The 16,629-nt window shown below is 32.0% G+C and overlaps 1 protein-coding gene across 1 annotated transcript; it reads left to right on the plus strand.

Annotated features, from left to right (window-relative positions):
- The first annotated feature begins 1,037 nt into the window (after positions 1-1,037).
- bbc (choline/ethanolaminephosphotransferase 1 bbc) lies at positions 1,038-13,792 on the plus strand. The gene is made up of 9 exons (XM_018552048.1): positions 1,038-1,620; positions 2,653-2,800; positions 2,874-2,996; positions 3,131-3,234; positions 5,349-5,483; positions 8,165-8,323; positions 8,429-8,554; positions 8,632-8,770; positions 12,442-13,792. Exons 1-9 carry the CDS (start codon positions 1,384-1,386, stop codon positions 12,516-12,518), a joined length of 1,248 nt encoding a protein of 415 aa, XP_018407550.1. The 5' UTR covers positions 1,038-1,383; the 3' UTR covers positions 12,519-13,792.
- Positions 13,793-16,629: the final 2,837 nt, after the last annotated feature.

Here is a 16,629-nt window from a genome sequence, read left to right on the forward strand (position 1 = left end):
CCGTTGGATCGGCTACCCGGCCAATTATAATCGACAAGAAGAGAAGATGGCCGCTCTCAGGCTTCTCTCTGGTTTTATGATAAAACTGCCTGGCGGGAATTTTCAAAGGTTAATCGTTTACGTCTTGTGACATTTGCGTTTTATTTTTAGGTTATTATATACATAAAGTTTACATAAAATTTTTACGTATTGTTTACGTTAAGTTTATACGAATTATTTAATGTAAATATTACACATGCAATGTAAAATATGCAAATTGAATAAGGCGACACAGAAAAAAAGATTAAATTTATGACTGTTAATTAATTAAATGACAATAACACAGACGACGTATCTAAATCTGAAAAGTTATCAGAACCGGACTTTGCGTCGCGATATCTCCGTACTTGTGGGGCACGTAAAGAAAAAAAATAAAAGCATGTATTTTATTATACAACGACTTAACTATATTAATATAACAACTTAAATATATTAATATGTAAGTGAAACATATAGAAGCTTTAGTGCAGTCTAATACAACATTGTTACATTATGTTTTATGTATCTATATGCAGTTACATCTGTTGATTAACATAATCATGCCACGATCATGCAATTGACTGCGTTTTGTTACACATATATATTCACTGTATAAATATCGAAAATCTATAGTTCACATTGAATAATATGTATATACATACATCAGATTATAAGTTATACATAATTATAGATTTCCAATATTTATTATAAGTACTTGAAGTGAATAACAGGGACTTAGTAGTATACACGTATATAGATGGGTATATAGATTATTATATCTTATACGTAAACGCATATATATGTATATAACTCTGATTAGGAATTTTGCATTTTAAATAACGCAAAATTAATAATTTTCATTTACGTGTTAACAGTTTAATATAAACATAGCTCGATAAAAGTGAATCATTAAATTAATCGGAGTTCGATCGAAATCACCTTATTTCATTCGCGTGATAACTCGTGGAGAGACAACGTTCGAACGTTCGCGCGTGCGCCGCGCATATCGGCACCAATCGCGTGTACGCGCACGCGTCACTGGTGACCGGTCAGTCAGTTTCCGGTCGTGGTAGTATTCGGTGTGAGTATTCAGTAGTGTTCAGTAGTATTGCGGGATATTTGCGGGGAGACTTGCGGAGCGTGCAGAAAATGTCGCACGCGTAACGCGACGGTCGCTTGTTATGTTTGACCGTCCCGTCGCGGGTGATCTCGGTAGTGTACCGCGTCGTCGTCGCATCTTCGTCGCAGGAACAACCGCAGTTCAATTCCACGGACTCCCCAACATCTTCCTCGGCTCCCTGCTGTTACCCTCGGCGCCCACGATTCGGTGACACGGCGTCAGTGACGTGCGCGGTCCAAAGAAGCATGCAGTTCTACAAAGACAGGCTGCTGTCGTCCGGCCAGCTGAAACGGCTCAGCGAGCACAAGTACAGCTGTACGAGCAACAGCCTCCTCGACGGCCTCCTGCAGCCATGGTGGGACTGGCTGGTCAGCAAGGTGCCGCTTTGGCTCGCACCCAATCTCATCACCGTGCTCGGCCTGATTGTCAACATTGTCACCACCCTGATCCTTATCTATTACAGCCCTGACGCTAAGACCGAGGTAAATCTGACATTAGAAGCTACCAACTTGTCTAACCTGTCTCATGATGAAAACGAGACATGTCCCTCCTGGTTCTTCCTGATTCTTTCTGAACACCGTCGTATCTCTATGACCCGTTTTCTTATCATGAAAAAAAGTTATTTTGTATGTTACAACGGCTGTTTGCATGTTAATCTTTAAGTGGAGTAAGTCACAGCACCCTAGGCATCATTTTCCTTAACACTTTATTCAAGAAAATAAAAATATTGTCCAGATATCTTTGAAGTTCATTATTTTTACATTTCTCTCTCTCTCTCTCTCTCTGTTTTGAGCACCCTATTTATCAACTTATGTATCTATCTACTTAAAGGTTAATTAAAAAGCTGTTTGCTGTGACAGTTTTATTGGTGTTTGACTTGAAGTATCTCATAGTAACTATTCATTATTTAAATTTTGTGCAAGTGAAATTTTTTAATCATGTGAAAGCTCTTTTATTATTTGTTACAGGTAAACTCTGAAAAAAAAACCCTTAATTTTGGAATTTTCTGACATTTTTTATATGTTAATTATATGTATATTAAAATATGAATTAAAAAATCAGAATACATGTATCTGTTGTCTACTTTTTAAACAATTTTGTATTATTTTCTATAATTTTAACTTTTTTAACTAAGGCAGGATAATATTTTCATGTTAATGCATTTGAAATTATTATTTTAAATTTGATTTATTTCTTAAAAAAATTTTGTGTAATTAATCAAGATGAAAGACATTGTGAATCTCATCATAGAATCAATTTTCTGAAGAGGTATTGTTACTAGCAAATATGCAACATCATGCAAATATAAAATGACTCATCAATATAACTCTTCTATTGATATTGTCATAAATTTGAATGGCATCTATGCAATTGTACTCAAATTTACTTTAACTTTAAAGCTATTGAACAAATGTATCTTTATATGAAAAATCTTGTGTCACAATTGCTTTTTATATAATATAATAGTAAAAATATTATAATTACATTAAAATTGACTATTGTTTTTCTTTCAGGCACCTAGATGGGCATGTTTTTTATGTGCACTTGGTCTGTTTATATATCAAAGTTTGGATGCTATTGACGGTAAACAGGCAAGGAGAACTGGCACGTCTACACCATTAGGCGAGTTGTTTGATCATGGATGTGATTCGATATCAACAGGTAGATAACTATTGCACTGTCTCTTTATAACCTTATGCATTAGAAATATTTTCATTTCTGATTTTTTTTTCAGTGTTTGTAGCTTTGTCAGCATGTATAGCTGTACAATTAGGATACTATCCAACGTGGATGTTTTTCCAGTGTTTTTGTGCAATGACACTTTTCTACTGTGCTCATTGGCAAACTTATGTTTCAGGTATAAAACAATTTTGTATAAAAAAATAAAATAATATAATTTATTATTTAACATAATTCTCACGAGTACAGTCTAATAAAATTCTCATATTATTCATTATTTAATTTTATTTATTTAAAATATTGTTTTAATAGGTTCCTTGAGATTTGGTAAAGTGGATGTAACAGAAGCACAGTTTACAATCATAGGTATTCATCTGATTTCTGCAATCTTCGGTCCACAAATCTGGATGATAGAGGTTGTATTTTTTATAAATCACGCTTTGTGTATTTTACATAGCATGAATATCTTGTGTAACAGTTTAACACGTTTCACGTCTTTTTTTATAAATAATTTATTGTTATAATAGTTTTTATTTTATTAATAGTTTATTTTATTTTAATTTTTTTGCACGGCTGCTATTTAATAAACAAGAATATTACATTCTGCTTTACTGGTTCTTTTTTTTTTCAAAGATAATCACAGTATTATTCTGAATTATTGCTAACACAAAGTATTTATTTAAAATGTACACCACACGCTTATATAACTGCTTCTACTACAGTTTTTACGCAAATGGCTTATGGCAATATTTGTCAAAGATAAAATTAAATAGCTCGACATTGTAATTTGCATTTTAAAAAATGTAACTCATAATATAAGCAAAATAATACAATAAAATTTTGCTTATATTGCTATGGGTTTCAGATTTTATGGTAAGTAATTTTGATAGTTTGACACACATATGTCATTATAAAATCTATATAAAAAGTGTAGTATATTTATAAAATGTAGATTATATTATTATTAATAATAATCGTAATTTTTTTCAATGTCATTTTTATTACATCTGTTGAGCATGTAAACAAAGTTAATTAATTTATTAGCATGTACTATTAATCTTTTTTACTTAGATAAAATCCTAAGTGACGGAAATTGAATACAATGTATATTATTATGCTCTAAAGTTCGATTTCTTGTATAATTTACATCTCATTAATTATTTTTTACACATATATATATATATACACATACACAGGTCGAAACATATATATTACATTCCAAAAAAATCATACTTTGCTGCTTAAAAATTATCCATATGATTTTTGCCTTGAAAGATTTTACTATGGTACTCATGATCTACATAACTACTTAATGAGATAATATCATTATACATATATACATACAATGTCATTTAATGAAGGTATTTTTTGCAGATACCATTCTTAGATGGTTTTATGTTTAAGTATTTATTAGGAGTTATGACAGTGGTGTGTGCACTGGCAAATTTATATTCCATATTTTCGGTGATTTTCACCGGAGGAGTGGGCAAGAATGGTTCCACTGTGGCTGTAAGTCTGTTAACTAGAATCTTTTATTGAACATGCAGAAATGGGAGCAGCATGGCATGAGGAGCGGCGCTGAGATTACTTCTTTACTGCAAAATATTTACTGATTTTTAACACGCATTTTTACTTCCATATTCCCTACTAAATTATGCCCTCTTATACTCTTGTTTTCAATATCTCCACATCCTATGACTCTTATAATGAATTGTATATATATCATTATATGACTGATAAGTGTACTTCTTCCATATGTAAATTCATATTTTCACGTTTTCAGCAAGTTATTAATGTTTTAACATATTGTAAAAACACAACTGTAAAAATTTTTCCTGATACAAATGATGTTTTTCAATGTAAAATTAAACGTAGTCTCATTATGTTTGCCTTTTGATGTTATATTTATGATGAAAAATCTTATGATCGCCTTTTGATATTGTATTCATTATGAAAAATCTTGATCGCATCAGCTTTTTTATAAATATACATAACAATACTCTCTTTTGAAACGATTTCAAATTAAGGTATAAAGTTTTTAAACAAAGGATAACGTAGATAAATATTAGGAAATTTTGATTTTTTTATTTATAGTGAATATACAATACATTCTTTATCATACTATTTCTAAAGAAAATACAATTAGCACATTTGTCTACAGATAAAACACTAAGCCTGCGAAATCTACACATTAGATATAACAAAAAACTGACTTTCTTTCACATTGAAAACTATGATATCAGGGTGAGATCTTTAACTTTCGACTCATCTTACTCAAATCAGCTGCTCCCTCGTGCCTTACAATCTTGCAATTTTATTGCAATGAGAAATGAGCATGTTCTGTTTATACATGCTTACAGCAAATACGACCACAGATAGAACTAAGCCCATCCAGAGCAGTATTATTGCCGTAATAGTATCGAGAGATATAATTACATCAGTTTGTGTATATATGTAGGCATTCACATATACAAGAACAAATGTAATAAGCAATTCTCATAACGAACGAAGATCTTGTCGCTTTGTTTAGATCCCCATGCTCGGTGTAGGCACGTTCAATAACTACGTAGCATTGGTCTTTTATGCAGGCTACGTTCATGTGTTCCTTGAATTCTGTAAAGTCTTTGAATCTGGTGGGATTGGAAAAAACGGTTCCACAATTGCAGTAAGTCTCTTAACGAAATGGCGTTCTCCTAGAGCAACGTATTTTCATATCTTTTGCCATTCTGTACAGTAGAGATATTGTCTGTTTGGTACAATTTCTTCATTTTCTGCTTGTTGTCTTCTCTATATCGATCTCTTCTGGGAAACTTATGCTAGATGTTTGGTTGAATTACTAAACGTCTATGTATGGCCGTCTGCATATTAAACCACCAGAGTTATATATCATATCTCGGTATCTCACACAATTTATAATATATAAATGCTACTTTTGTTTAATATAGATATCGCTCTTCATATAACAAGCTCTCAATAATCTCTTTACTCGAGAAATGTTTTTATAAACATACTTCTATTGTTATAATAATTAAGTAATTGTAACCTGGATTTAAAAAATGATTAATTCCAGAAATACTTTAAAGAGACCTTAAAAAGGTATATTAAGTTAATTTTTATTTATACATGCTAAATTTTATAATGCCATATTGGCATATTTAATTATACAAGACGTGAAGTTTTACTTACTGCGTAGTTTTTACATTTCTATTTTATTATAGATACAAGGTATTTGAGTAAAAAGACTATCATTCGCATTTATTGAAACTTGCTATATGTAGTTTGTTTTGTGAAGTATGCCTGCAAAGAAAATGGTGTGTGTTATTTTATATGTGAAACAAAAAGTCCAACACTTTTGTATATAACCGAATGTTGCACAGTGATAGCTTTAATATCTACAAATCTTTTTTTTTTCTAATTTAAACTCGGATTTCGCGTTACCATATGTTGTTTCTTGCACTTATTTAATTACATGTTCATGATATTGTAGCAAACTCTTTGCCTTGCACCTTTATAATTTATAAATAAATTTATTCTTCTCTTTATTATTTTTCAATTGCAAAGATTAGCTCATTGCTCAAAACAACAGAAAGAAAGAATTTTCAAAATTCTATGCAAATTTCTTAGATAATAAATGAAAAACTTTCGTATTTACAATATTATTACAAATAGCAGTTAAAATTTATAGAAACAATAAGAAACAAAAATAATAAAATTTGTTTAAATGCATATAAAATATTAAAATTAAAAAAGTATTTTATTATGTAATATTGTATATATATATATATATATATTTTCATTTTATTAGTTTTATGATAGTATAAATTGTAATTAACACGTTGAAATGTACGAAATTGTTTCAAAAGTAAAAATAGCAGATGTATTCCTTAATCTTTGACCTCACGTTTATATAATTAACATATCACGGATATAAAGTATTAGAGAGTCTTTAATACGAGGATAGCCTCTGATGACTAATCAAAAGATCTTTCGTGTCGCTCTTATACAGTTGCCATACACTGGCACAGAGGTGAAGGTGTTTCCGTTATGGGCTGCTGTGGGCATCGCTATTTTACTTGCACAGAGCAGCATATCCGTCATTCTCGCCGGTGGTGTCGGAAAAAATGGCTCCACCGTCGCAGTAAGTCAGCTGAAGAAAAAAGTAGTGGGACCAATTGTGTAGTGCACAATATCATGTCTGATTTCTTTTTAGTTCATGATTTAGGCCCATGATTTTGAACATGTCGCGTAGGTATAAAAAAAAAGGTTTGCTTGGGAAATTTCCTTATTACTTATTATACCGAATTAATAATTCGATATGCATTTTAATTTTTTTACTTATATATAAAAAATGTATGATCTAAAAATAATTAGTAATAATAATAATAATAATAGATCTATTTTTTTCCTTTAGACGCAACGGTGGGCCTAAATCTAATGGCGTCGTATAAGATTACTCATCACTGTTACTGTTTTCACTTATGTTAATATTTGTTATATTACATACTTCCCTATAGAGGAATCCACGCATATCCCTTCACTTTTCGCTTTCTTCTTTATATTTTGCAGTTATAGAATAGTTCTCTAATTTAATTTCCGATTCTCACTTGAAGCCAAATTCTTGCACGCATGTTACAAAGCTGTAGAAGAGTAGAAATGCATAACATAATGATTTATTATATCATGATATTGCGATTTTTTTATTTTACTTATACATACATTTTACTTATATTGAGTAGATGTAGCATATATTGCATGTATCAGACGAAATTAATATTTTATTAATTATTACAATAATAATTAAAATTACATCCCTTAATTTGATCTATAAAGACGTCTTTACCTGACGTATTTGATACATTTTGATAATTTACTTACTGCATTATAATTTGAATAAATATAATAGTCAAACTTTAATTTCTCTCCACGTGTTTTTTTTGCTTAGGACTTATTGTATTTTTATTTTTTCACTTACAGTTTTTCTTATCTCGAACGCACAGAGCCAGCATACAATAGCTATTGTATATTTATACCTATTTTAAAATCTATTACTAATGTGATTCTATATTTTTTTAAAGCAATTGTTTTACAAGTACAAAATATATATAAAATAAATTTATACATGTGTCTAGTTTATGACATATCTTTACATCGACTGATACAGATTACTTATTTAAATAAAATATAAAAAGATTTTAATATACATTTTTTAAAATATGTAACATCTATCGGATTAAGTTCTGCATTTGATCGGACCATATTTTTGTTTCTTACAAATATAAATCTCTGCACGTAGATTTACTTGAATATCGTCTTCAGAGTTTCTGCATAAGACCAATTTTGTTTTAGGGGACATCCGTTTTATCTCCAATTATACCATTTAGTTTTGTGGTAGTACCGGCTTTTATAATATATAGAAAAAGCGCCGAACATGTTTACGAAAATCACCCAGCTCTGTATATACTTGCGTTTGGAATGGTGGCGGCCAAAGTTACGAATAGACTAGTGGTATGTATATTGACTGTGTATTTGTAATAATATCCTTTCTTATTGGTGATAATATATTACTATATATTTGTGATATACTAATTTTTTTATAATGTTGCTTTTCAGGTTGCTCATATGACTAAAAATGAAATGCAATACCTGGACAGTTCGTTAATTGGTCCAGCTATGCTGTTTCTTAATCAATATTTCAACTTTTTCATCAAAGAATACTACGTTCTTTGGCTGTGTTTCGTAAGTTAATGCTTGATGTCTATCTTTACGACATAATCTTCCAGGATCTTGATAAATAACGAAACACATATATTTAGATCTGGGTCACTCTGGATCTTTTCCGGTATAGTGCTCAAGTGTGTCTTGAAATATGCGATCACATGAAGATCAAGCTATTCAGGATACCATGCAATCACCACACAGGCACTATCCAGATCAATGCCGCCGAGAAAAATGGTACTAATAGGTCACAACGTAACAGATTGCATAAGAAACATCATTAGGATTGACTGGTGATAATAAATGCTCTGTATGATTCGTGTATAAAAAAAATCATGATATAACAAAGTGAAAACGCTTGTTGAATTTTGTGTACATATAGTTCGAATAGTACAGCTCATTTATTATCACATTTGTAATTTATGAATTCGTCATTTCAAACTATAAGAACTTAGGAAATAAATAACTTATGATTGAAGAGTCTTATAATTTCTGCACGTAGAATGCGGCAACGCTTGCTGCTTTGCGAAAGTTGTGGTAGCTAATTAATTTATCCATTTTCCATAAAAGCGAAAGAATAATTGACTACCGCGCTAACTTCTACCGTGCGGCAAACGTTGCCGCGTCTTGTGTACAGGGGTCATTAGTTGAATTGATTAGCAATTATTAAAAATTTTTAGTGAAACGTACTGTACATCAAAGCAAGAGAGTGCCACGGGATTGTATAATAAAAACTGCACTTGCTCCATACTTATAAGAAAAGAAAATAATAAATTAGAATTTAGAATGTTCGAAATGAGAGACACATGAGATATAATACATAAGTCTGTATGAGGATGTTATAAGTTTGATATGAACTGCATTAAATTTTCAAATATCTTTGTTTTCGGTATGTCTGATTCTGATATCTCGTTCATAGGACATTTATTATAATAATATAATAGAGATTATGTACATCAAACATGGCAAGATCAAAAATCTCATCATCGTTTGTAAAGAAGTAAGTTTCTTAATAATTAATATCTAAAATTATTTTCTAAATACTCATTTAATGAGTTATGTTTTTTAATAAGATTTGTTTATTTGATTATCTTTTTACAACTCTCTTATTATTAACAATTCGTTGATAATGTTTTTGACAAAACCGAATAATTTTTTTTTTTTTTCAAAAATTTCAATTAGCAAGTTGAACTTGGTATTTGTATTTGTTAAAACTTGTAAAGTTTATCAAAAATTTGTTTAAATATGATGTTTATGAGTATAACGAACTGTGTGAATTTCATTTTTGAAATGTATAGTTTTCGATCATATGGAATGCGTCGTGATTGTTTTCTATTTCTGCTTTTATGCGTGTGTTCGTGTATTTGATAACAAAGAACATTTTTAACGAAGATACGATAAATTAAATTATGTGAGACATGTTAGAACATAAAGAGACTAAAGACAGTTTCGACTTTATACTAGATACGTTTGTTTACTTCTACGTCAATAGATATGACAATAGATACAATTAAGACGAGCACTTTATTAAAAGAGCTTTATAAGTGTCATATATATTCTATGAGAAGCGTATTTAAATATACTTCTATGTATTTTATATGAAACGTTATACAAGCAAATGGCAGATACATGCTTAACTCTTATTTGTACATTATATTATACTTTTAATTTTGCTAGTTTGATGTTCTCTCATAAATAATAGTTAATGAATCATTTTGCTAATAGAGTTGAATGTAAAATGTAAAACCTTGATGTATGATAGGAAGTGTTACTGTTTATAATTTTTTATTATATTACATATTCCTGAAGAAATGTCAATCTAGGAAAGTAATATATAACAAAAGGACTGTTTTTATATTGACAAGACATCTTAACTGCGATAACTTTTCTTCAAAATGTTGATATATATGGAATTCTTTTCTTATTTCTATCGTGTATTAACAACAATTCCGGGTAATTAAAAGGAATTGATTATTGCTAGAAATAGATGAAATAAAATTTATTGTTCTAATTATGTTTCTTTAAAGACAGTACATGTAAGTGTTATATTGTGTGTGAATGAAGTGTAATTTTATCGAACTGTACTATATTTCAAATTTCCTTTGAGAACTGTATTATATTTTCTGGATAAATCAGTTTATTATTATAAAATACCATTTTTTTATTCTAGTTTAACCAATCTTGTCAAGAAAAGTTTTTTTGATAAAGACTAATTTGTTCAAATCATTAAAAAATTTAATATTAATTTTGTGCTTATATCCAATGTGGTAATATCCAATAAAAAAAATGTGTTTGTAAAAAAAAAAATAGATTTATCGGAAGAAAATGTACCAACAGTAAGAAATTTTATATATAATGGTGCATCCAATTTTTTAGAGAAATACAGTTAGTAATAATAAATTTAGGATATTACGCAGACGATAATATATGCATGTTCATGCTTTAGTTTGTTGCTGTGCAAAATTTGCTTCAAAAATAACATGAAAGTATTATGATTATCATTGTATGTGAGAGGGGAGAAGGAAATTTGTGTTAGAATATATTTTATATATACAATGAAAATTTATCATTATACTTATAAACTTTATAGCAATATATTGTATGTATTTTATGAACGGTAACTTCTTGCATGATTTCGAATCGTCATCTGCATGTGCTAATTGGTCTCCAAATAAGCTTTAATGTATCCATATATTTGTAGGATAAAATTAATGTACAATTTGCTACATTTATATAGACTAAAATTGAATCCTTTTTTGATAAGAAAAAAAAGAAACAGCTTATAATTCTTATATTGAAAGTTGGCGTATTATAAATTACAAGTTCTTGGCATTCTTAGCTTTAATCGATGTAAAATGAGTAATACTAACATTTTGTATAGACTGATTGTTATTTTGAGAATCGGTTTAGATATAGTAAGACTGATAGTAATAGTAAAGTATTCTATCAAATCATAGATAAAGATACTTTTTTTTCTCTCTTTTTCACATCGAAAAAAATAATATTTTATTTCAGTAATATTTAAACAGATTCTTTTTTGTAGTGTTACAGTATCAATGACTTGCGAATTATATTTTTTTTTGTATGTAAAAGTGCACGAATTTTTATCTTTTATCTTTACAGGATATTGTACATCAGAATTATTTTTTGCATGTTTTTCTGCCTGCTGCTTGGATTTTGCCTTTAAGCCATTGTGAGAGAAAAGTTCAGAACACATTATATTGTATAATATAATACTACTAGTTGAACAATGTAATACATTTACATTTTTAGAGATTTTTTTAGAAGAAGCAAACTTCTAATTATTAGAGGAAATGAAGCATAGATTATACATAAGATTAATAAATATAATATTGCTTGCTTAAAGCTATATAATATTTTAAGAAAGATACATAAGTGTTCGGCGCACATAAAAGCAAACAGTATTATATTTGTTTCTCTCAGCATGTATTTTAGACAGAAAACTCAAATAGGATTTTTTTATGTCCACACATCTTTTCTAACAAAAATTAAAATGTATTTAGAATCGAGAAATGTAAAAGTAACAAGAGAAATTTTTTGTTCTTTAATTTACTTTTTTAATTTTGTTTCTTTTATTATTTCTTGCAAGGAAAGTTTTAATCAATCTTTTATATAATATCAAAAAAGAACGGATAATATCCAATGAATATCTAATTATACTTGGAAATATTTTTTGAGTTTGGAAGAGCGGAGAATGTTGATTTCACTCCTACATTTCTTGATTGAGCTGTATACATGAATTTTCGCGGTTTTAAATATTCCGGCAAGAAAAGGAGAAAAATGGAGGAACAAAGGAAAACGCTGTTGAAGATGTCGTAGAGATCGTTAGAATATATGTGTCAATGTTTGTATTCGTTGGTGTGCATGATGACGAGTTTTGTTCACAGTTCACATGATGGTGGAGGAAGAACCGCTGTTAGACGAGGAATACCATCACGGATCCGACACGGCCCTCGACCTCTGATACATATTAACTTTAAGCTATTGGTTTATCGATACCACACGTGACCATTGAAACAATAACGTCGTACAAGTCTATGGAAATAAAGTTCGTGTCGATCCCGCAGAATGTCCGATATTGGGCAATATCCGCGCGACAACGATTGCACGAGGAATGAACTTGTGTGTCTCACCCTACAAATGCATGGTGTATCTCGCATACGTGTTCGTGTGTAGAGAAGAGATTTGTCCTGCATCTCCCTTTTATATCACAATATTTTGTACATGCCGTTTCGATATTATATGTACAATTATATTAGATTCTCGACGGAAACAAAGAGCGATTATTGACGATACGATTGTACGAGCGAAGTCGCTTTTTTCTTTGTTATGTGTGTGCTTATCAGTGAGGCTACTTAAAATGGCATTACTTAAATGGGTATATAGGAGAACGAGAGAAGGATAGTCCTCAATATTACAAGTCTAGTTCTTCGCGCAATGTGTGCTATTAGCGAAAAATATTTGTACGTAATTTTATATGTAGTAAAGTCAGAATCAACGAATTATGCTTTTTGTTAGGATCGCGTCAAAGGGGATCCCGAGAATCTCCAGTAAAGCCGATAAAATGTATTTGGAATATAAACATTGTTAAAAGTAGATTTTCATTAAATATAGAAAGCGATATTTTAACTTGCTAATTTTTGAATCGTTAGAATACGATTGCTCGTGACGCAGTTTCTTTCTTGCGTGCGATATCAGCAGAAAGGCTGTTGGCATCTTTTATACAGTAACAATAATGCAGGAAGGACAAGCAACTTCGAATGTTTGCAGGAAATCGTTAAAACGATTGCTCGTGACGCAGTTTCTTTCTTGCGTGCGATATCAGTAGAAAAGCTGTTGGCATTTTTTATACAGTAACAATAATGTAGGAGGGAAAAGCAACTTCGAATGTTTGTGCAGGAAATCGTTAAATATATGTATAAGTTAGTAAGAAACGAACGAACACTACAGTATTGCAAATGTTGTAATTCTTTCGCGTGTCTGTATTTTAATGTGTCTATTATTTGCACGAAATTTTTATTTGCAGATTAAATCTGTCGCATTAATGTTGATTCATTTAATTTTCACGAACGCTAGAGATTTAATATCTGTCATGTTGGATCATGATCTGCTAATCTGTCTGATCTGTGGTGTTCGCACAGTATGAGATAATGCTGATTCTAAGACACTTTTATCTCAACGAAATCACATAATTTATTTATTATAAAGTTCATATGATATTTAATAAAATTTATATAAGCGCGATGAGTTTCCTTCAAATTTTCCCAATTTGTCCAAAGACACAGAAGGGTATTACATATAGATCTATCAATTTTCTTTCTCTTTAGGAAACTAAATCATGTACGGCATATTTTATATTGAGAGAGAATTCCTTATAAAAATTTAATACTATATGGGATAGAGTGGTTGATTTCTTATTCTCAGAATTAAAAGCACACTATTATATTCAGTGCTTTTAATACTCGAATTAAATTGGATTGTTATATGAAAAATGTTATAATTTCTCTTCGTGTCGTGTTACGGCTCTTTATATGTTAGAACAAAAAATATGCTTGAGTATATTATTACAGATAGATTAATCGATGAAAGAACACGTGCGTTTACTTGTCGCGACGAGGGTAGCGAGTTACAGTTATTGGCATATCAGTTATAACGAGTTTCAGAATGAAACCGCCCCTCATTGCCCGCGACCTTCCCGCGTAAATTCCCACGTGGAAGATTTTGGGTGTACTGTGCAGTCTCCCTCCTCCCTTTCTCCAGAAAAAGACATCGAAGACGGCACCTTTGCCCTTCGCCCTGCCACTGGTCGGTCTGTCGACCTAGTCGACGCCCCGCAAGGTTCTGGCCTCGTTCCTAGCCTCGTGTGCGCGCCACCCGCCACCTTCCTGCGTACTCCCGGACGTTCAGCTGAATCTGATGAGACGTGTTATTGATCCGGCTGTGATGACGCCGCGCGAGTACGCCAACCGGGCCACGCGACGTGCCTCTGCACGCAGGGCCGAATTAAAGAGCTCACGTTGTTCAGTTCGGTGAAACGTTTTTAAAGACCATATTTTTCGGGTAGAGATTACAAAAGCATCTCCGAACTTGCTGGAGATGCCTTGTCCTGCAATGCGTGTTCTTTTATTTTGAAGTCGATATATCGAAGTTAATCCCTTCAAATCTGATTTTAATCGAATTATGTTAAACAGTTTTTTCAATTATCAATTTAAAGGTACTTTAATAAGTAATTCATAAGAGATTTTTTTTTTAAATTTTAACTACATTCTTTGTATTTTTATATACGTCTAATTTTACATGCCGATAGAGTTAAATTTTAACGGATAATAATGTCTTCAATGTACATTGCAATATACACAGGATTTGAAAGGTTTTTTGATATAATTCCAACAGACTTGAAAATAATTAAATTAAGATGATGGAAAAAATCAGAGATAATAGGAATTATTTATTGATGATATAGAAATCTTGTTGATTATCGCATTGAAAATGTGAAGAAAAGAGAAGATGTAAAATATTACTTAATAATGGAAGAAACTTAATTAATTTGTTGGTTCTGGTATTGCAGACAGATAGCATCAAAGAAGTTAAGTTTACAGTTAAATTACTATATTGTTTTTATAGTAATATTAGATAATTATATTTAAATATAAAACGCGATATTATAAAAAGTGAGATATCGAGATTGTAATTGACGTAAAATAAAATTGTGTTTGACATCCTTGATCGCACTAGCAAAATAAACAATGATTTTCTGTATTCGTCCGTGTATAAATACCTTAAGAAAAGAAAAGTCATGTGTTCAATAGTATCTGCAAAAATATTTGCTCTGTCCACAGCATATTTTTCCTACGCCATACACAAAGACAAATATTACACACGCGCTCTCTGCTCTACGCCCTATATCAAAAAATCAATACAGTCTAATACGGTCTATATTCCGTACAGCAAAAAAAAAAAAAATAAAATAAAAGAGAAAAGAGAATTGGAAGAATTTGAGTTTAAGCCGAAACTCCGAAGGAGACCCGACCCATTCTTTCTCCGCTCGTTACTTGGCCGCGCTTTAACCGGCGGCCAAACGGACCGGGATGTCGGACGTGACGATGGTTGGAGCCTAATAAATGAGAAATAAAATGGAAATTCACCTTTAGAAGCGGAATCGAGGCGGCTTGCGCCGTTACTGGAGGCGCGTCCAGCGTCCACGGACCGTGCGCTTGCCTGGTACCGTTTCTGGCGAACGATCAGCGTCGCGACGACGGCCGCGAGGCTCCGGGGCGCGTCGGCGGCCGCCAGTGCGATATCGCCATTTGGCTGATACGGAACGCCGTCGGCCCGACAATCGTTCGTATGGCGATCGGACGAGGACCGAACACGATCGTTCTCCGCGTTAATACGCATTGCAAAACGTAAGTGTCTTTGTGAGCGAATAACGACGCGAGCACGACGACGACGCCGCGACGTCAAAAGGGATTTTATTTTTCAATAAAATTATATTCGTAGAATGATCCCGGATCTGCCTCGGAACGGCCTTGGGCTAATAAAATAATTTCCGCGGATACTAATTCTTTTTCTTTACGCTTTAATTCTTTCCTTCCTCGGGGGGAGGAGGGTTGATCGTAGAATGATCCCGGATCTGCCTCGGAACGGCCTTGAGCTAATAAAATAATTCCCGCGGATACTAATTCTTTTTCTTTACGCTTTAATTCTTTCCTTCCTCGGGGGGAGGAGGGTTGTTCAATCGAATCTCTTATCTCGTTACGATTCGCGAATCCGAGCAATGCTCCCCGTGTAGACGACTGTCAGAAAGGTGAAACCGTCTCTCCCGGCGGGGCTCGTTCATACCTCGGGATCGATGCGGTGAAGCAATCTCGGCACAGCGTAATTGTTCGGCGAACTTAAAGCTCGAATCCGTTTAATTGAGTTTCTCGCACGGATTATGGCTACAAAAGTCTTAACATTCTCCGACCGAGGTAAAAAGACGGCGATTTTGAATTCTTTTCTCGTTACAATCCGTGATTGAAACGTTTCTCAGCAAATCTGCCGAATCAATTAATCGAATGTACTATTCGCGGTCG

The sequence above is a fragment of the Cyphomyrmex costatus genome, unplaced genomic scaffold (assembly GCF_001594065.2).
Source record: "Cyphomyrmex costatus isolate MS0001 unplaced genomic scaffold, Ccosl1.0 scaffold153, whole genome shotgun sequence".
NCBI classification, from domain to species: Eukaryota; Metazoa; Arthropoda; class Insecta; order Hymenoptera; family Formicidae; genus Cyphomyrmex; species Cyphomyrmex costatus.

Coding starts and splice junctions, on each gene's coding strand:
- bbc (XM_018552048.1), top strand. CDS start 1,384: ATGCAGTTCTACAAAGACAGGCTGCTGTCGTCCGGCCAGCTGAAACGG. Junction 1,621..2,652: donor GCCCTGACGCTAAGACCGAG/GTAAATCTGACA, acceptor TTTTTCTTTCAG/GCACCTAGATGGGCATGTTT. Junction 8,324..8,428: donor AAGTTACGAATAGACTAGTG/GTATGTATATTG, acceptor GTTGCTTTTCAG/GTTGCTCATATGACTAAAAA.